This window comes from Brachyistius frenatus, unplaced genomic scaffold (genome assembly GCF_029030835.1).
Source record: "Brachyistius frenatus isolate BFR_SWC_R1_liver_20210118 unplaced genomic scaffold, ASM2903083v1 Contig_122, whole genome shotgun sequence".
NCBI classification, from domain to species: domain Eukaryota; kingdom Metazoa; phylum Chordata; class Actinopteri; family Embiotocidae; genus Brachyistius; species Brachyistius frenatus.
Window position 1 is genome coordinate 459,319 of NW_027210721.1, and position 20,682 is coordinate 480,000.

Below are 20,682 nucleotides of genomic sequence, written 5' to 3' on the forward strand. Positions count from 1 at the left end.
AATAAGAATAATGTAAACTAAATAGAACAGAGAGGAGTCGCAGCCAACAGAGCCAGCACGTGTCAGCTTCAGAAATATTCTCAACTCTGGTCATCAATCACAGACAGGAGGGCCTCAGCCTCGCTGACAGCTCCGGACTGAGAGGAGGCGCAGCTCTTTGAGCTGCCCTCTGGATGTGGACGGGCCGGTGGCGCTCTGCTCCCACACCTGACTACAGCTTCTCCACTCAGGTTTGATTTGGACCGAAAGCCTTCAAGACTGACTGACGATGAGGCATCTCATCAAACCGACGCCAGCAGCGGAGTAGAGCTGCTGGTCTTCACTCGGCCTGTTGGCAGCGTTCAAGCGCCTCCTCAGTGTTTTATTAGGTTTCAGTGTCGGATCATGAATACCGTCTATGTGAGTGTATTGTGAGAATATTGTCATGGTGGCTTGACAGCCTTCTGGTGAGAGAAGAACTGCTGGCAGTAAATTGACCTAAACCAAGCAAAACAAGAGCAAAGGGAGACAGACAGTCTTGAAAGGCCAAGCTGGAGGGGGGTTGGTGGGGTGGGTGGGGCGGGGGTCCTCTGGCAACGACAAAGCCTCCAGGGTTTTTACTCCGAGATCTAACTTTATCTGTGTAAACATGTCTGGAATGACACACTCATTGTGTGTATGTGGATGTCAGTTGTACAACATGTCCAACCGACCGGATGTATGAATCTAAAATATGAATGAAGGCACGAAACGTTTAGATACCAGAACGTTGTTCATGTTCTTTAGACGGCGGCGGTTCTAAGTTTGGTTTTGAAGTTATTTTTCAGATTTTTCTGCCTTTGCGATAGCGACAGCTGTTGGCCTTGTTTCAGCGTCGTCCGCCCGTCACGACATGATGTCTCTACATGTGATCGGCCCGTTCTGGTGAACGCTGTATCTCAGGAACGTCTCGCGCCAATTCAGTTTAAAGATAAATGAATACGATTTATTTTTTATGGATTCTTTGAAAGTCTTCTACATATATTATAGAAGTCTGGACAGATATCGATGTAAACTGTAACTTGACTGGTTTCTGAATATTTTGAATATTTTCAGCCTCTTTTGAAATTTCACTAATAGAAAAAAGTTTGACTACTCGGGCTAAGATATTTACGAGCATTGCTTGCATGATCATTTTATTGCATTTGGAGAAGAGTTTGAGGTTTGTAATTGAAATAAATGCATCTTATTAGTAAAATATGGACTCAAAATGTGATTGAAAACTTCAATACAATAAATAAGTCGCTACGTCACGCTTCAGCCTTACTTACAGATTGTAGTGTAACTTCCTTAAAAGAATAACTTTACATTTTGTGAAACACAGTTGTTGCTTTTATGCTGTGAGTCAGATGAGAACATCAATACTGCTCTCAAGTTTTCTATATGAAACTATAACCACAACGCAATTGTTTAGTCATTGGATTGATATTGACCCATATACCTAATACACTAATTAACACATACATCTCACCTTCAGAGACTTCCAGGAGTCTGATGGCTTCCTGGACAGCGCCAGGCCAGCTTTTAACCCTGCATAAATTCTTAAATCACGTCATAATTTAATTTATTGAAGTGAATGCAGCCACAGTCTGCCCCTAAGTCTAATTTATGATTTTAAAGACAGACTTTGAACATGCAGTTCTTTCCCTGGATCTCTCGTTTCACTTGATATGTTACTGCAGAAGCCCAAGCAGGCAGTATTTCTGTCGTCCACAGACACAAGTTCATACCGTGGAACCAGTACAAATGGAGTTCATCCTCCTCCTGATGTTCTCCATCCCTGGTGAGTTCAATGGATGGATCACTGCGTCCAATCGTTTCTTCACCCGCTGTCTGTCTGTATTAGACACAGGGTGGAAGGACAGCTGCTTCTATGCCTTGTCTTCATCAATTTGTGCGCCTTTGGAATAGATCTGGCAGAGCAAATTCATGTTATGTGGCTTGTTTAACTGAGTATGCCGTCTCGCTGCTCCAGTCTCTGATTCTGACATCCGACCCAGAAGGGGAATCATCATCAAGGAATTGGGCAGACTTTGATCACAGCCCAGTGAAGGTGCAGGACAATGCCCTGAGAACAGGAGGACGTGCCACACTCACTGAAGACCGGTCTGTGTGCGACACAGATGCCCACGACTTACTGTCCAGACAGCGGACTGTAAACGCGCTTCTTCTCTCGGGCTCCTGTTAAAAAGCCTCCGGTGGTAAACTGGCCATGTAATGCAAGGACACAATTTCCTGCTGTGACACATGAATAACAAATTAACAGTTGTGACTTGATCTCGAAGGCCAAGTACCACAGATGACTGCTGTAAACAAACAGAAGCCATCATGTGATTAGAATTGATCACGCAGACCATTAAAAAGCCCAAACTTCTGATTAGCATCCATTAAAAAAATGATTAGCATCCCGTAGAAGATCATTGTGACATTTCAGTGACATTTTGCTGGGTTCTTATTCAGCAAATAAAATGTCCCTCTTGCTGCATCATAGTCAACATACTGAATGTTGAGAGAATGCAAAGTCACATTTTTATGTTGTCTCTTCAGTCTTGTTCTGCTACTTTACTGTTTCATATTTTACTTTTTGCACAAGTATATACATTGAAAATTAGTTACCAAAGACTTGAATGTCACTCAGCAGTAATGGCAGATTTAGAGCAGACAGTTACAGCACTGCAAAGAAACATTTACCAATTACTACTTGAAAACATTGTAGGAAATGGATGATAAAGATGAAGTATTGCCCATCAGGTAAAATAATCGTGATATAGTCTGAAGTCCAGTTCCTACACCTCTGTTGATGGGTATTCCAGGTGATTAGTGATCGCTAAGCTTTATATCAGCCTTTGCACGCCATCAAGCTGAACAGCACCAGAAACCTCTTTGAAGAACCCGTGGCGAGGGAGGAAATGGCCATCCATCATTGACAGCATGTGATGACATGTTTGACCTCGTGTCCTCTCGCTCTCTACAGACACAGAATACTGCCTGTTTGGAGATCTGCAAATCTGGCTGCCAGTGCTTCACCCCAGATCACATTGATTCCTCATTTACTGACATTTATCACGCCAAGTTAGAGTAAAAAAAGGATTTACCTCTATTTTAACTTTGGAAAAATTCTGTTATACTAAATATAGCTTGATGGCATAACGTAATAATAGATACAATTGGCGCTGAATTAAAGAGGCATAAAAATGAAGGGAAATTGTGCAATGAAATTAAGAACGGTTATTATTTCATTTAAACCAGAGTAATACGTATCTGATTTGTTTTAGGAAGCATTTTGTAAACGTTTTGCAATACTCAAAGTTTCTTCGAGGCTGTTTTTTTTCTTCGTACTGGCTGTGCTCAGACCTGTTAGCTCACCTTCGCACAAGCATGCTTTACAGCGAATTTACAATGTAGACAGTTTTATATCACCGCGACATAAAAGATATACAGGCTGGATCACAAGTACTTGACAGTTACACATATTTTGTTCTGTATGTCAGCATTCAATTCAGTTTGGAATAAAAATAAATGGTCGAGTCTCAGCTCTATTTTGAGTTGGTTTATGTCACGATTGAAAGAACTGTCTGGAAGATTAACCCTTCAACACAAAATGCCCATATTGCAAGAGTTCAAAAGTAATTGGATACTTGGCTACTTCATGTTTCTTTGGCAGTTCTGTGTTGTTTTAACCTTCGTGCACAAAAGAGCTCACACATGGCCCAGAGTTAAGTGAGAGTTGCCATTAAAAATGTCTATACATAGGATTGGGGGGAGGAGGGGGGTGTTATGATGATGATGATCAAAAAAGGTAGGAAAATATGAAAATGGCAAACAACATAGTGGCTGAGCTCACCTCATCTGTCACTGGCATCTATTAAGCAACCGGATGATTGCAGATGTTTACTGGATCATTTCGTGTGCTCAGATTCAAATGCATCAAATCTGATTGGCCGGCGTTTAATCAGTCGGCAGCACAACAATCTGTCCAGAACAACCGAACAGGTACAGTGTGGAATTATAAGTTAAATGTAAATGTGGAATCTCTATCAAGTCAACTTACAGAACAAGTCAATTCTTTTTGGATGTCTTTACACATGTTCCATACTTTACTGGTAATCCACCACAGCTGCTCCGCTGTGAGCACAATTAACCCCGCCGATTGTGTGATGTTGACTTTGGGTTTTGTGGACTTTCTCACTGAGCCCTGGTAGCCCGTGCTCTCTGAGCATGACATCATGGGTTTCAGGTTGCCCGCTGCGGCTTCGGTTCCCAGGAGGGTCGGGAGCCCGAGCGTAGACCTGCAGAGCAGATCCACGCTGTGGAGAGACACTCTCTCCTCTCCCCTCGTTCTGCTCGGACACACACCAACACAGTCCACCGACCTCCCTACCACCTCGCTCTGAGCTCACAGTTTGTTATTGGCTCGGTTAGGATGTGTTGACAGATGAGACAGATGTGTGTTCCCGTCTTGCAGATAGTTTGTCAGTGTTGTTTTCAAAGTTGAAAAGCTCTCAGGATTATCTGAGTAAATACAGTAATTTAGCTTCGTGGCATTCTGCTTAGATGGTTTGATCACATATGTTTAAAATATCTGTGTTGTCAATTAAGAAATGCGGTTTTGTCTATCATTTGTCTTGTGTGGTTATGTTTTATTTGGGTAAGTGCAGTGCGTGAGGGTCATTTAGAAGACAGATGACTTGCTGTGTGATGATGTGAAGTCAGTGACCAGAGCCACATTAAAATCTCCCTTTTAAAAATCACTTTATCTTTGCAGCACAAAGAGATTCAGACTGAAAGTCAGCAACCAAGGACAACATGCACGTTTGTTTTGCAGCTTTACATTTAAAAGCCACCGAGCCGGTCAGATAAGAATCATTATTTCAGGAACACGTCCGTCTGAAGTTGCTTTCAGACAGCAAACCTTTGCTGTTGTGAAATGGTCCCAGCACAGATAATCTCACTTTAAAACTAATTTTGTTCTAATACAGTTTCTCTTCATTGAATGTATTTTAAATGGTTGCCATGGTGACATAGTGACTTGAAAAATGTGTTGCTGTGTATTTGTTGGGATTGAAACACTAATATATATATATATTAATCATTTTGTGTACCATGTTGTTAAGTACATGACCTAACTCGACCTCATCCACTGAGCCAGCTCTCCTCCGCTTCTCTTTCCACTCCCTTCGTGGACACACCTGATGATGGCAGTCGCTAGATGGCCTCCGAACGCGCACACAAGAATACACCCAAAACTAAAGGCATCTTCAAGGAGGTGTTGACTTTGACGCCTTCTATCAGTTGTTAGTTGTTTCTGCAGATTTTTGGTAAAATGTGATGGATAGAAGAAGGAGGTTCATGTATTTGCCTGTCTGACATCCAAGCTGCAAAGTTCTTGAATCACCTGGCTTCAGGAGGGAAAACTTTTAACACTTGAAGATTGTACACAGTTAAAAACAAGGTCTGAAGGGAGGGATTTGTCCATAATCCTGTATTGATCCTTCCTAGACAGGCTGTCTGGTGGACTCGCACTCTGCCGTACCTACGGGCACACAGCCACACTGGCTGCATGCCTCACCACATCTAACTATAGAAGCAAATACAAGCCAGGGCCAATTTGTGGCAGATTTAATGGCTCATAGTGGAGTCATTATGTTTGGGCCGAGAAGGCAGAATTGCCCATTTGGAGGAGTCTCTATAAATGAGCAAAACTGTAAACCCCGTGTCTGATGGTGAATCGGGTGAACTGGTATATGTTTTGTGTTAATGCTCGTCTCATTACAGCGCAAACATTTATAATGTTTTGTAAATCAGTCAGAATGAGAAGACAAGTACCCAGATCATCATCAGGTGAGGGTTTTTTGTCCAATGCTTTGGTTTCTGTCCAGATTTCTGCAAAATCCTGACATTCCCAGCAGCCTCAGCTTCCCTTTTTGTTTAGTAATAATTACTGCTCGTACATGTTAACTTGCTTTCTTGCAGTATTTTCACGAGTACTTTGTAATTAAACCTCCAGGCTGACTCCTGAAGCAGCTGTGTCTCTTCACATTCATTGCGCAGATTTTGAGCATGCTGGAAATTGCGTGCGTTTTAATTGGCCGAGAGGACTGGAGGTAAAACAGGTGGCTAAAAGGATTACAGAAGTGAACAACGTGCCATTTATGCTCAAGAATACTCTGCCAGTACCACTGCTGCAGTTGGCTAAAGGACCGGTGGTCTGGAAGCGGGGAACTGCCCAGGGACGGGATGGGGAAGATTAAATACACACATAATTACATCTTCAAAAGGTGAGCAAAACGCAGCAGCAGGCAGGCACGCACACACACACACACACACACACACACACACACACACACACACACACACACACACACACACACACACACACACACACACACACACACACACACACACACACACACACACACACACACACACACACACACGTGTATCTGTTCTCATAAAAACAAAAACACACCGCTTGCATTCTTTTCAATTTCCTGTCTTCTGATTCCCAGTTCAGTAACTGCTCCCCGTTGTGATGAGCTTGTGACGCCCTCCACTTACATGTCTTTAAACACTGTTTTTACGGGTGTTGAAAAAGTATTACTTCTTTGCTGAGATATACATAAATGCTGAAATTCGGATGTCTGACAGCTCTGAAAAGTCTCTCAAATACCTTTTGTGGAGTAATGAGATGCAGCGCTAAGGGAGCGGTGTTCAGGTGTGCTGTCAAAAGCTGCTGTCAGCACCTCGTTGAGAAAGTGTCAAACAGCCTTGATGGATCTGTGAATGAGAATTAGAGTAAATCAGGTATAAAAAAAAATCGTTGGTTGTAATCCCAGAGAGCCACGTTGTATACGCTTTGAATCTGAGGAGGAATGAAAGGAATTTACTGTAACTGACCGCGGATCAACTATAAAGACAAACATGCTGCTAATGATCAGTTTAGGGTTATTTTACTGTCGACTGAGACCCAAGAGTTTTATCTAACAATGTCACAAACTAATGGACAAATGTATTCTCAAAGGAGCTGCATCGCTTTACTTTGAAAAAAGTCACAAACGACAGTCAGATCAGATCTGACTCTTGTTTTAAAAAGAATCAACACTGTCTAATTCAATTCAAATCTTGGCTTTGTTACAGATTGAGGGGGCGGAGCTTAACAGATGTGGACATTCACCAGTCAACCCACTATTTTCCCTTGTTGCATAATGGGAATTATTAAATGTTGAACAACACTCGGAGCTTAAAATCAGGAGCTCTTCTGCATCAATTTGAACTTTCGGTTGAATAATTCTGTGTATTAAAAGATTCCCAAATTACTGGAGTGCTAAGAGTAGTAGGACTAAAACTTGAACTGATAATAGTTAAGAAGCAGTTAATAGAGTAGATGCAGTCTGCTTGTCTGAAGTATCTGTGGGACAGCAGTTACGGAAAACCTCCCATCAATCAGTCAGAAGAACTCAGTCAACGGCCTTGACGACCAACTGGGTGAACCACTGCTTTACACGATACATGTGTGAAGGAGGGGGGGGGGGGGTTGTCACAATACAGTACAGTTATATATATAAATGTGTGTGTGTGCATGGAAGAAATGAAGCAGTTAGGTATCCGTGCCATGCTTTGTTGTGTGACAGAAGAAGGAAAGGTAGCGAGAGGGAAAGAGAGACGGACAGCGGCTGCAGTGAGTGACGGAACAGACAGTCGAAGACGTGCGGCTGCATTCTCACTTTGATCCATGAAATCACAGTTGTGGCAGATGCAGGATAGACGGGGAGCAGCTGTTTTGTTCTCCGCTCTCCAGTTACAGACGCTGGCACTGACTGCACTCTGGGGATGGGCAGAGGGGCACGTTGTGGAGTCTTGATAGTGTTTGTTCTCTGAGGGTGGGCACAAAGAGCCCTCAGACCAGCTCCACCAGTATTCTTGGCATCGGAAGAGAGGGACGTGGCCGAAGGTGTCAAAACAGAGCGGGACTGGTGACGAGACATAACACGCAGCTGGTCTCACTCTCGCAGGACCCGTGGCGCCATTAATTACTCTGACTGTGGACGCTGCAGTGACTCAAAATATTACTGGAAAATGCACTTTTATTGCTCCTGTCAGCGGAGGTTAGATCAGATATCCAGAGACAATCGAGTATGAAGTGCTTGACATATATCGGAAATTTGTAGAAATTTATCAGCAGTAACAACAAACTGAAACATACTTAGACATTCAGTGCAAAGTGACAAATGTGGTATTAAGAGCTTTTTTGTTTGTAAAGGAAAAAAATGAGAACTTTCCTAATAATTTCAACTCGGAGCAGCCCGACGTAGTGCAGCAGTAGAAGGAAGAAACAGCTGGGATGAAGTGTATCGTATCGTTAAAGCGTCCTTTACAGATGCACTGTAGTAAAAACAATACGATCCCAAACATACAAAAACACTTTGAGCCTTCACTTTTTAAGCAGGTCTTAAAACTGCAGAATTAGTTTGTTCAGTGTACAACATGCTGTGATTTAACTTCAACAAAGCACAATTAGAAATGCATCACTTTGAACAGGTGCGTCTGTCAGGTTGATCATATTCTGTATTTCTGGGTTAAATTGAGCAAAATAAACATTCTCAGACGTTCAGTTTGGTGAGAGGGATATATATTACTTATATTTTTAGTTTATTGAATTCAAATATATTGGGTGCGGTTTTATTATGTTTTGCTCTCAACTAAAAGGAGCACAATCATTCACACCAGCAATAATTCTTTCTCTGGGGAGCTGCACTGTGGGTGACTTGGCTTTTAAAGTTTCTTCAAACATCTCACTTCTGCAAATTGATGTTACATATAGCCTAATGTGCGTTATAGTTTCCTGCAGTACAGCTCAAGCCTTATGTAGCTTAAATCGTGCACCCATGATAACCAAGATGAGGTGCATGAAAAAGTGAGAGCAGGAGGTTTGAAGGTGGAAACAGTCTAATGAGAAGCTTCTGCCAACAAGTTTCCATTCTTCACAGCCAATAGCCAGTCAAGAGAGCAGAAAACAACCGAATACCATTATTAGCAGAAAATCAGCACTTTTCCATGAAGTCAGAGTGGATTTTACTAGTGTGTGCTGACTGCAGTCCTTCTCTTGTTGAGAGAGAGAGGGAGGTGTGGGGGGAGGGGGTTACTTGTCATATACATGTGCACCAGAGCCTACAATGAGCTAATAACATATCTAGTTAATCAAGACTCATTCATGAAGACCTTGAAATCACTATTTCATGAAATAATCGTAATACACAGTATAATATTTGATAAGAAATTAAGATTTTACTTTTGAAAGTGTCTTCCAGTTAATGTTTTCTGAATTGTCCAGTTGAACTCGTATCTAAATTTAAAAGTAAGATAAGTTCTCCCTGCTAGTGAGCAGCTCTGATGGATTAGTGAGTCACCTGGAAGTCATAAAAAAACAACACTGAAGCCAAGAGATGTCAGAAGACCTGAAAAGAGAACTGAATATCATCAGACTCCGTCCATTTGACTGCTTTTTATGGGGTATTTGTTACTCCTGGAATGACGTGAAACACTGGCTCATATTATACAAATGAGGAGCCAATTCAGACACACAGTCTGTCCTCTGCAATTTTAGGAGTGAAAACTATGTCTGTCTGTGGTTGCATGGGATGGTGCTCGGTCATGGCTGGGTGTTGTCTTCCTCCTTGTCAGCAGCGTGGGGATGGTGCCCTCAGTGATGTGCACTTACAGTAAGTGAAGGAGTGATGTTTCAGAGATGGGTAGCATTTCCAGGATTTATCGACTGCAGCGCGGCGGCCCCGCATGACACTGCCTTGGAGATACATTAGCGGTGGAGGGAGACTTGACGGGCCATCGGAGGGAAGAGACGGTAGAGAAGTGAGCGGGCCAGATGTTAACACATCACCTTGCTTATTGTTGAACACGGAGACATCGATCGCAGCTCTCCGCGCTGCTTCCTGTGTTTTGGTTGTGCTCTCGTTGGACACCACGTCAGGGGAATGGCTGCTGATCGCCGCGTATCTAACTTTTCTCACAACACAATTACAGCCAGTCTTTCACACAAATACAGTTAATTGCCAATTTAATAGGAGAACTGCAGTGGATGGTATGTTGAGAAAATCTAATCTTTGCTTCTTTTTTTCTTTGCTTTTTTTTTTTTTTACCATATAAATATAATGGAAACACACTTTTAAATGGAAAACAGGCATTTTTCCCTGAATGTGTTGGCCAGATCACTTCTCTAAGTAAAACCAGGAGGCACACAAACATTACTTTACACAAAACTAAAAATATCACTGATTCTTGATTCACATTGTTACTCTCATTAAGGGATTTTTTTTTTTTTTACAGCTCGGTATTCTTTCACCTCAGAAACAAATGTGATACCTAGAAAATAAATATTTCTCTACAGACAAATTTATATTCATCTGAGGAACAAAACTGGAGAGTTTCACAGTCTTTTCATGCACATATTTAAAACATCCAACAGGTTCAGTGAAATCTTTGTTAACATTTGTTTTAAAGCTGCAGAGAACAATTCATCATTAAGCCCAAAAAACAGGTGTCCATTTTTCCAGCTTGTGTGTGTTACACAGCGGCGGGTAGATTAGAGGGAACGCACACAAAGAAGGCACGAATTGTAAACCAACTCACTTTTCCCAGTGAATTAAATGTTTCTAAGGAGGGTTAGTCCAAGCTGTTGGACTGTTTCTCCTAATAAAGGGGAAAAGAGGCTGATTGACAAATGAGCAGTGGGTCAGCCGGCCAACCAGAGATGGGATTTCCCTGCCAAGGCTGCGAGGCCCCTGGGTTTCCCATCAGCCACATTAACAGATGGTTTAACACTCACTCAAACCCTCCTGGAGGAAAACAGGGACGTCGCATCTGCTTTTGTTAAAACTGAGGGATTAACATGGGCATGAGTTGAAGGAGGCAAAGCAACAAGCGAGATTACTGTACAAGAAGAAAGACACCTGGTTGTTTGGTGATTGTTTTATCGATTTATTGAAAAAACGTTGTGTTTTTGCTGTTTTTTTTTTTTAAATCTCTAAAATGAGCTCAGTAACAGCTGAATGTGGATCATTAAGCACACATCTTTCCTGGCATCTTCACATCCAGCTCTTCTGGACAGGATTTACTCTCTTGAGCTTCGAGTTTGGGAAAACCCAAACAAGAACATTAGAAGCATTCAGTTTTGATTTTGGAAAGTCAAGAAGAAGAAATGTGGAATGAAATGACAACAGTGTTGAACTTTAATAGAGTTTATGAGATTTTCTATTCGGTGAGGTGTTTGTCTCCTCAGGCTCTGTAACAGTAATGATTGGATTTGATGTGTTTTTCACACTCACGAGGAGGAAGGACCTGAGAGGCTGAAACATAACAAACAAATTAAAACCTAAGACAGGCAAAAATACAGGTCATGCATGAGAAACTAAACAGAAGACTGAACAGGTGACTTCGGCCTTGTTCATACTGAAGCCCAAATCCATTTTTTGTCATATCCAGATTGCATCCGGATTGATTTTTGAAAACCTCAGCATAAAAAAAATACATGAAATGTGATTTCAATCCAATTCCAATAGAATCCAATTGTCCGGACGCTCTGATGGCTCATTGGATTTCTTGCAGAAGAGAACACTGGAGCGTAAACCAGCCTTCTCTGTCGTTGAGGAGTTCTGTTTCACGACTAGACAGCACAATTGCTCGCGTAGTTACACGTAGTTACACGTAGTTACACAGCAACCCACGCAAAAGGTTCGGTCACGTCTGGACACCAAGTCCGATCCGTTCGTCCTAAAGATCTGATTTAAGAAACAATTCTGATTTGCCTGCAGTCTGAACAAAACCTTAGTCGTGGCAGACTGTGAGCAAATATACTGCGGTTGACTTGCACAGTGGCTGCAGGTGAGCACGTTGGGGAACGGAGAGCAGGTGAGGTGGGCGTGGCAGACAGGAGAAAAGGGTGGCAGGGCAGAAAGGGCAAGAGACAAAGAAAAGGAAAACGAAAGGCAAAATAAGTAAAAGAACAGAAAGCTGACAAGCTGCTTCTGTCTGATTTTGATCTATTTTGGTTAAATTCAGTTCATTTCCCGTCCAATCATTTGATGTTTTTTGTAGTGTGTGATTTATCCTCTCATCACTCATCTCCACATTTCTGTGCATTGTTTTTATTTACACAACATTTTGTTTCATAATTTTGTTGGTTGTATGCAGTTTATTTCCCTCTACTGTGAACAATTTCATTTATTTAAAATTAAAGCAAAACTAATTGTGAAAGTACACTTTGTTTTTGTATAGATAAATATAGGTTCAAGAATATTTTGGTATGCTAAAATTACAGTTTGTATCTTTAACTGTTTTCAGCTCTTGTGTCACAGATGATGAAAATATCCTTCGACACAAAGTCACTGATTTGCTTCAGCACAGAAACAGGACTTTTAAAAGTAACCACAGCAGTGAGATTCACACACTTCAGCACTGCATTTAATTGACTTATTAAGGCATTTACTTAATTCAATAAGTGGCAGTCATGTGTTAAAGGGGCGATTATGGTAATTGTATCTATTAAACTCTCTCTCCCATTGTCTTTAATTCCTGCTTGAATGAATCAGGGCCTTTTGACTTTAATTGAGGTTGAGCATCAAGTGTTTTTTTTTGTAACCTTTTTTAACAAGGCTGACAGGTTTGGATAGATGGAGGAGACCGACCACAGTTACACATTTATATTCCCCTTTTTCATTTTTTCATTTTTTTTTTTTTACAACTAAGATCTATACAATAATTAAAACTCCAGTGAAGGCCGGTGCTTTTCAAAATTTCATCTGAATTTTAAACTCGCTCTCTTTACAAAACCCTCCCTCAAATGGATTAAAAAGCAACTAAGTTAGGCACAGATTTGGCATTAAACAGTTGCTAATGACCACCGTGTTGTATTCTGTATCACTGAAGCCTTCACACCACTCACAAACATACAAAAGAGCTTTCAGCGCCACAGCCAAGGGAGTGCTGTGGGTGTGCACGGAAAATATGCCCAGAAGACTCCCTCCCTGCTGCTCTCACCCTCAATCACACTCCAACAACACAGAGCAGGTAGTCTGACCAGAGGCAGCGGACCGACCCCTTCTATTAATTCCCTCTGAATTATAAAGCACTAAAAGTAAAATTTGTCCAAACACCATTAATCACAATGGCTAGGAGCAGAACAGATGAACAGATTCTTTCTGGGGGCATCTACGGGCAGTTAATTTGCCATTTAAACCCCACCTGTCTGTGTCAACTAGTCCGTAGAGAGGTGCATAATGTGGTCCAGTAGCTGTTCCAGGGTTGGGCGGGATCCACTCCTTCATGCATTTCTGAAGCCAGGAGCAGGGAGCATGTTGAAAAAGGATCCAGTGTGGAAATGCCACAATAAATAGCACACAGGGTTTTTATTTGTCCAGATATACTGTCAGTCCAGGAGTTCATTGTTTGTGCAGTTTTTATATTGTGTGCATGTTTCTTGTTCTGTCGGGGCCAGAGGCTGAAAGCCCAGTTATGTCATGTGCAAAAAAATAAACGGAAATCTACTTTGGATCTTGATTATTAAAACAAGCAGAGATTTGCTTTTCTCCTCATTTTCTTGTTATCTTTAATTCATCAGAAGCATGCTGTGTTGTCCTGACAGTCTTGTTTGTTAAATGTCATTTAACATTGTCCTCTTGCAGCTGGAAATGGATCAACTTTGACACATGGAAACTTGAAATCTGATAATAAATCGCAAATCTGATGATGTCATTTTTTTAAACTAAAACAATTCACATACTTACCATCAGATTTACCTGAAATATTTTTGATAGCTTGTCACAAAGATAAAATAATGAGAAGTTATTTCGTAACCAGCCTGTATGTTAGTTGGCTACAGCCTCATTTACGTCTTAGTGTGTCACCTCGGGTTCAGACTTTTTATATTATTTTCGACACATTTGACACGTACTATGTTGTCCAAGCTGCTCTCTTCATTAAACATTCCCTGCGGCTTTAGTTTGGGAATTCCTACACGCGCTCAGTGCACACACACAATTAGTGCTTGTTAAAGAGCATGTGATATGGGAAATACACCATTTTCCCATAATTACAGCCTCCTGTTGCTCCTTAGAGGGAGCGAGCGGTTTGGGTGACTTGCTTAACGGCTGTCTTAAAAGTCTAAACTAAACCTGTGGCCTTTTATCGCCTCTCCTGCCAAACATAGTGCTTCCTCCTTTACATTTTCCAAGACACTCTGCTGTATTTTATACTGAAACCTTTAAAAAACAACAACAGTTGATCGGCTCATCCTCCATTCTCTTGCATTTTTCCCGTTTCTTTGACCCCACTGCAGTCCCTCTCTGCTGGTTATTTAGCACTTCAGTGGTTAGCACGACTAATTGGAGTGAGAGACAGGTGGAGCCGGTCTGTAGCAATCATTCTTGTTAGTGGCGGGGCTGTAGCTCACACTAGGCAATCTTTTGTTTTTGCATGGTGAACACTGGAAGGAGGGCATGAACTTTTGACACACTCACATGCGGGGCCCCCGAGCAGCCTGCCAGGCTTCACTTACTACGGTTAATGTCAAGATTCTCTACCAGTAAGTCAAAACACCTTTTTCCAAGAATATGCTCTGAAAAAAAGAGGAAACTGATTCCACTTTCACGCCTAAAGTTGAGCTGTCATTACATCAGTTGTGATGCTTCAGATTCATCTTTCTCTCTGTGTGTTTGTGCAGACTTTAATCAAGACGATACTTCCCTGCATCGACACGTGACCCAGGACTCGCTTGCCTACGGGTCCGGTTGCCTGTCTCGTCACGATCTTTCTGTGTGTGTGGTAAAGTACGAGTTGTGCAGTGTGAGCGTGTGGGCTGTGTGCAGACATGTTGCAGCGTAATGCAACCAGGCAGGTGTGAGGGTCACAGCCAGTTTGTGGGCCAGCGTCTTGACCCCTGCTGTCTGCTTTGTCTGACCGTCAGAGGAACCCCTTAATTAGACCCTTTGGTTTGCAGCGTCCGCCCGACGCAGCCCAGCAGACACGCAGCAACAATCCCTTCATTAAATGCTCCTGGATGACTTGGCAAGAAGAGCCTCGGTTTCCTCAGTTCCTGCTGCACAAAGGCCATGTTAAGAAAATCTCCTCTAATTTTTCACTTCAATTTAAGAGCACCTGTTTCTTTTTTCCCGGTTTACTGAGAAATGGCTGTAATCCTAATTTTGCTAAATATTCTGATTCTAATGGAAACTCAGACACAAATTAGTTTTTTTGATGACTTCTGTCATGTCCCTTTGTCTCTCTGTGGATAAACACTTTTTTTCTTATTGTGTCTCTAAAGGAAAATCAATGCTAAGAGACAAGATACAACTGTTTATGTCATCATATTTGTATTAATGGTGCCAGGGAATTTATGTGGGCTGACTCTTCTCTCAAAGCTGTTAACTGTTGCTTTTTTGTTTAGTCATTGCAGGTCGGAATGATTCATTATAGGTTTACCCAGTATTGTACACGGTGAGTACACGTTATAATGTCAGATGCCAAGGTAAAGTGATCAAGTGGCCAGAAAATGAATGGGAACAGAGCTGTGAGGGGAATTTACTGAAGTATGACTCACCGGCAGCCAGGCCTGCTGACAAAAACAAGAAGGCTCTGTGGAGATCCAGGAAACCCAGAAAACCAAGGAAACCAAGGAAACCCAGAAAACCCAGAAAACCAAGGAAACCAAGGAAACCCAGAAAACCCAGAAAACCAAGGAAACCAAGGAAACCCAGAAAACCAAGGAAACCAAGGAAACCCAGAAAACCCAGAAAACCAAGGAAACCAAGGAAACCCAGAAAACCAAGGAAACCCAGAAAACCCAGAAAACCAAGGAAACCCAGAAAACCCAGGAAACCCAGAAAACCCAGGAAACCCAGGAAACCCAGAAAACCCAGAAAACCCAGGAAACCCAGAAAACCCAGAAAACCCAGGAAACCCAGGAAACCCAGGAAACCCAGAAAACCCAGAAAACCCAGGAAACCCAGAAAACCAAGGAAAACCAGAAAACCCAGAAAACCCAGGAAACCCAGGAAACCCAGGAAACCCAGAAAACCCAGGAAACCCAGGAAACCCAGAAAGCCCAGGAAACCCAGGAAACCCAGAAAGCCCAGGAAACCCAGAAAACCCAGAAAACCTAGGAAACCCCGGCCCAGTGACCTTCAGTGGTCGAGAGAAAAAGAGGAACGGGGAGGATTTCACTCTGCTGTTCTAGGTCGGTCCATGTTGTTGCCTCAGCAATGGAAAATCACTGTTAATGCCTTCAGATCCACACAGACACCTCTTTACATGTTGTTGTGTGGCTGTTGTGTAACCACTAGGCCCATAGTTGAAATCTGAGCCACAGGTGTGTTTCAGGTGCAGTCACCATGTTGATCCTTGTGCATTGTTATAACCACAGACTTAGTTCCCAAATGATTTGATGTGGTTCTTTGTAAGAAGCTACATCAGTGTGTAAAAGGAAAAGTAGATACGTTATGAGGAAATGACATGTTGGTCTGATGAACCAGCTGGGCTTATTCAGCACGATATATCAATGAATGTTAACAACAGAATTGGATGATGCAGAAAACGCATGTTTTTAGTCAAATAATTCTGCAACATCACATTTGCAAACTTGTAAAATAGTAATTGTTTGCAAATCACAGAGACAGATGGTATGTTTCTGTTTCCATCTGATGCTTGTTTACTCTGCTGTCAGTCAGGAATATGAATCTGTCTGTTCTTCTGAGACATTTATCAGAATCAGCTTTATCAGCCAAGCATGACGTAACGATTCCTTCCAGGTTTTCACTACATATATTATACAAGTCTGGAGAGATGCAACCACGAGGCAGAAAATCTACTTTCTTCATTGAATTTTACAAATCTTTGTACTTTAGTATCATATTCTGTATTATGACAATGTGATATAAATTATAGATGTTATGATGGAAGATTTTCCTAATATTGCATGCATGCATTTGCTGCATATAAAATCCAACATAAAATGTAGTCCTTTATGTGCCATCTCTGGGTTTAGTTTACTTGACTGGCTTGAAGCAATGTGAAGTGAAATGTTTACGAGTATCAGAAACGTTTTGACATTTACAACCTGACTCAGAACAACCTCACAGAAACTGTGTGATTGCAACAAACTTAATTACTACCTGCACACTGTGCATCGTTATGCATGTCTGAATTCCTCAAATATGAGGATTCATCATCATCTTTTCTTGTTGTCAGGAGCCCAGAGTTTGGAGTTTACAAGCATTGTTATTTTCCATCAGAGAGGTCAAATCCTGAAACAAACAGCAATCATATTTTCTTATCGAAGCACTTCACATTGAGTTTGAAACTTCAGATTAAACCCCCACAGAACTTTTGAGTGATTTGCTCTTAAAACATAAACTCCCAAACTAAAAGTACTCCTGTTCTGGCGCACCCTGTTCAGAGTTTGGTTAACTATTCCTGTTTTATTTTGTAGTTTTCTACCTCTGCTGACATTGATAGTTTACTGCCATTGTTCAGTTTCCCGTTTTTCAGGTGTGTAGCGTTGCCTTCCCCCTTCCCAGTTGCCAGATCTCCTCCGTGCTCTGTGTGGTTTAGCTTTGTGTGTAGTAAGCCTTTCCTTGTGTATGACCAGTGGTTACCTGTTTTTAGATTTGGTTTTGCATGGTTGTCCATTCTGAATTTGAAATGCTCACCTCCTGCTCTTGAGTCCAATCCCTGGTTGCCACAGTTTGTCCTGTATTTTTGCTGGACTTCTTGTACTGGTAACCAACATGACTTTGGCAGACAGAAATCATTAAAAAGAAGTGATCATGTTTCAGTGCTTTCCAATATCACATTGTCCCATCATGAAGAAAGAGACAGTGAGACAGACTGGGAGAGAGAATGAGACAGCATGACAGACAGACAGACAGAGGAAGGAGGCCGAATCTTGCTGTGACAGCCTTTTCACTCTTTATGAATGGCGTTTTTCTTCCCACTCAGCATTCTTAGAGACTTCAAAGCGTCAATCTCAGCAGAGTGATTTGGCCCTGCTATTGTGGGGATCTTGAATATTCATTAGGAATTTTACTTGACTCCACTGGAGAGCTGCTTCCATCTCACAATATAGTTTACATTTACATAGTATACTATATGCAAGATGTGTTTCTATATTGTTTGATGTCATGTGTGAACATGGGAGGTCTAGAATATGATGGGTACATACTCTGCAGTAAATTAAGTCTTAGCTGTTGTCAAATGTATTTCAGACATCCTTTCCCTATTGTGTTCCTATTAAAAAAATAAAATAAAATAACCACAACAAATACTGTGTATTTGTTTTGTTAGATGATTGATTCACAATGCAGTTTGTGAGTACTTGAAAATACACCAAAGTTATTATTTTTTTGCATACGGCTGAAGCAATTTAAAGAATGGATTTGTATCTCAGTCGCTGTGTTTTCATGGGATTTCTGAACGATTCTGACAATTTATTGTTCAAAAATGCAAATATCTTTCTACTTTCACTTCTCAGATATGATGACTTGCTATTTTCCTCTTTTTGCTCATCAGTGTAAACTGAATATATTTAGAATTGGACTATTATTTGGACAAAAGTGATCTAATGATGTCTCCTGCAGCTTCAGGAGACTAATTCATTCTTAAATCTGTTGAATTGATGAGGACAGTAATCAAATACATGTGGCAGAGTTAGTTTTGCTTCATTGCACAAAATACAGTATGTCATCTCTTCTTATAACTCAATAAAGAAAGGACGCTAATCTTTGTCTTGCTGGATGATGAAGATGGTGTCACGCTTTCTTGACTCTTGCCCCCTGATTGGACCATTTGGTGCAGACAGCTGTGTTGCCACGGTAATAAACTGCTTTCCAGGATTCTATGACAGCAGTTTTAACTCTGAGCTGCTGAAAATCCTCCTAATTTCACAGAGCTGAGGGTCAGATCGGACCCAGCTGAAACATCGGTCATGATACGCATTCCATCTGTGCCCGGAGTAATTTCATCATCTATGTTCTGCCATGGCTTTTTGTTTCACAGGTTAGCGGTTCTTTCTCAGTCATCCATCCCGTTCCTCTTGCTGTGTGATGAAAGGTGTGCTTTGCTCCTTTAAAGTCCTTTTCTGAAATAAAAAACGTGACTCATTTTCATGGTTCATTGTAACGCTGGTGCTCGTAAGGTCTCTATTTCATAAGAAAATGTTTGCTTTATGAAATAGAGACAGATTGTTAGAAACAACAAAGCTGCAATAATTGATCTCTGCCTGCTAGAGGGCAAAATGTGGAGAATACAGAAGCTGCAAAACAAACTGAAAATAATCTCTGAGCCAAACTACCCCCCACACATTCCTCCCAGTCTCTCCCAAACCAAAGTAGCAGACCGGTACCGAGAGGTCAAAGCCTGCAGCGGAGATAAAGTGCATCGAGGTTAACTTTCTATGTAATGCAGTGACATGTAAAGAGAGTTCCACAACACAACACGCGTGTTACTGAGTTCCTTCAAGGTTTTATTGAGACAGAAGAGACGATATGTTCACTCTAATGTGTGTGCAGTTTGCAGCGCAGAGTTTCTGTCACGTCTGTCAGTACCAAACTACAAATTTAAAACGTAATGCTGTCCCTGAAAATGAAAGCAGACTAATGCCGAGTCCTTGTTGTGCTTATTTATGGCGAGTGTTGGAATCTGAATGACTTGGAGTTTGACAATCTACCGTTTCTGTTATCACTGAGGAATATTTTTAGGAAAGGTGTAGTGAGCAGTTTTGTGTCCATCAGAGATGAGAAGAGGCGTGATCAGGAGCACTTGGAAAAGCTTTTAGTTAGAGACCTGAAACCATGGATGTCTTGGATGCCATGTTCCAAGATGGCCCCCGCAAACATTTTTATTGGACCTGATGGAGCTCAGCGCAAATTCAATCAGGAAGACTTACTCGCATCTTCTTATTCCACTGCATGCTGCCGCCTTGCTCATCTCTCAGCTGACTGTGGGCGTGTCTGGTAAATCAATCAGATCTGGCCTCGATCCCATTCAGCCAATCATAGCATAGCTGTCAAACTTGAAATATGTTCTCTTCCTTCAAGTCAGACAGCATCTCGGTCGTTTCTCTCCTCCACCCGACTCACCTCCAGGCGTCTCAGGCTGAGCCCTTCAGGATCTACTCGTCACACCCAGTTCTCCTTCCCATCACCACCAGTGTCTAGACCCCGAGGAGGGGCTTCCTCTTCGATGTTCGCCCTTAGTCTCCTCTCCAACGTTGACAACATCTTGTCTATCGCCAAAGACTTTCATTTATCATTCTCACCGTTGTCCACCTGGCAGTATAATCTCTTTCTGTTTACAGACACATCTCTCCTGCTTTAAATGGCCTGAATTCTGATGATGAAGCCATTCTGGGAAAATTATGACACTGTGATGCATCTGTTTATGTGGACATTATTATGCATAAGAAAGTATTCTTGGACCTTGGATGTCATCTGAACTGAAGTTTTGACCACTACACCAATACAGCCTCACAGCGTAGCTCTGTTCCTTTGGTGAAACAAGCTGGCTTCCAGGTCTGTGGTGACATTGCATATATTTGACATATAAACAATAATTTTATACATGCCTGTCATCACTTGGTTTTAGTCCCTACTATAGGCCAAG

The 20,682-nt window shown here is 41.7% G+C and overlaps 2 protein-coding genes across 2 annotated transcripts in view; both read left to right on the top strand.

The window, feature by feature from the left end:
* bmpr1bb (bone morphogenetic protein receptor, type IBb) overlaps positions 1 to 20,682 on the top strand; it is a 50,469-nt gene that overhangs the window by 9,542 nt on the left and 20,245 nt on the right. The gene's annotated exons all lie outside the window — the stretch shown is intronic.
* On the top strand, positions 15,617 to 16,261 carry LOC138629849 (putative cuticle collagen 155). Its single transcript, XM_069713810.1, has one exon. The coding sequence runs from the start codon at positions 15,617 to 15,619 to the stop codon at positions 16,259 to 16,261; it is 645 nt and encodes a 214-aa protein (XP_069569911.1).

Bases quoted from the DNA above. Each gene is read 5' to 3' on its own strand.
- LOC138629849 (XM_069713810.1), top strand. From the start codon at position 15,617: ATGACTCACCGGCAGCCAGGCCTGCTGACAAAAACAAGAAGGCTCTGT.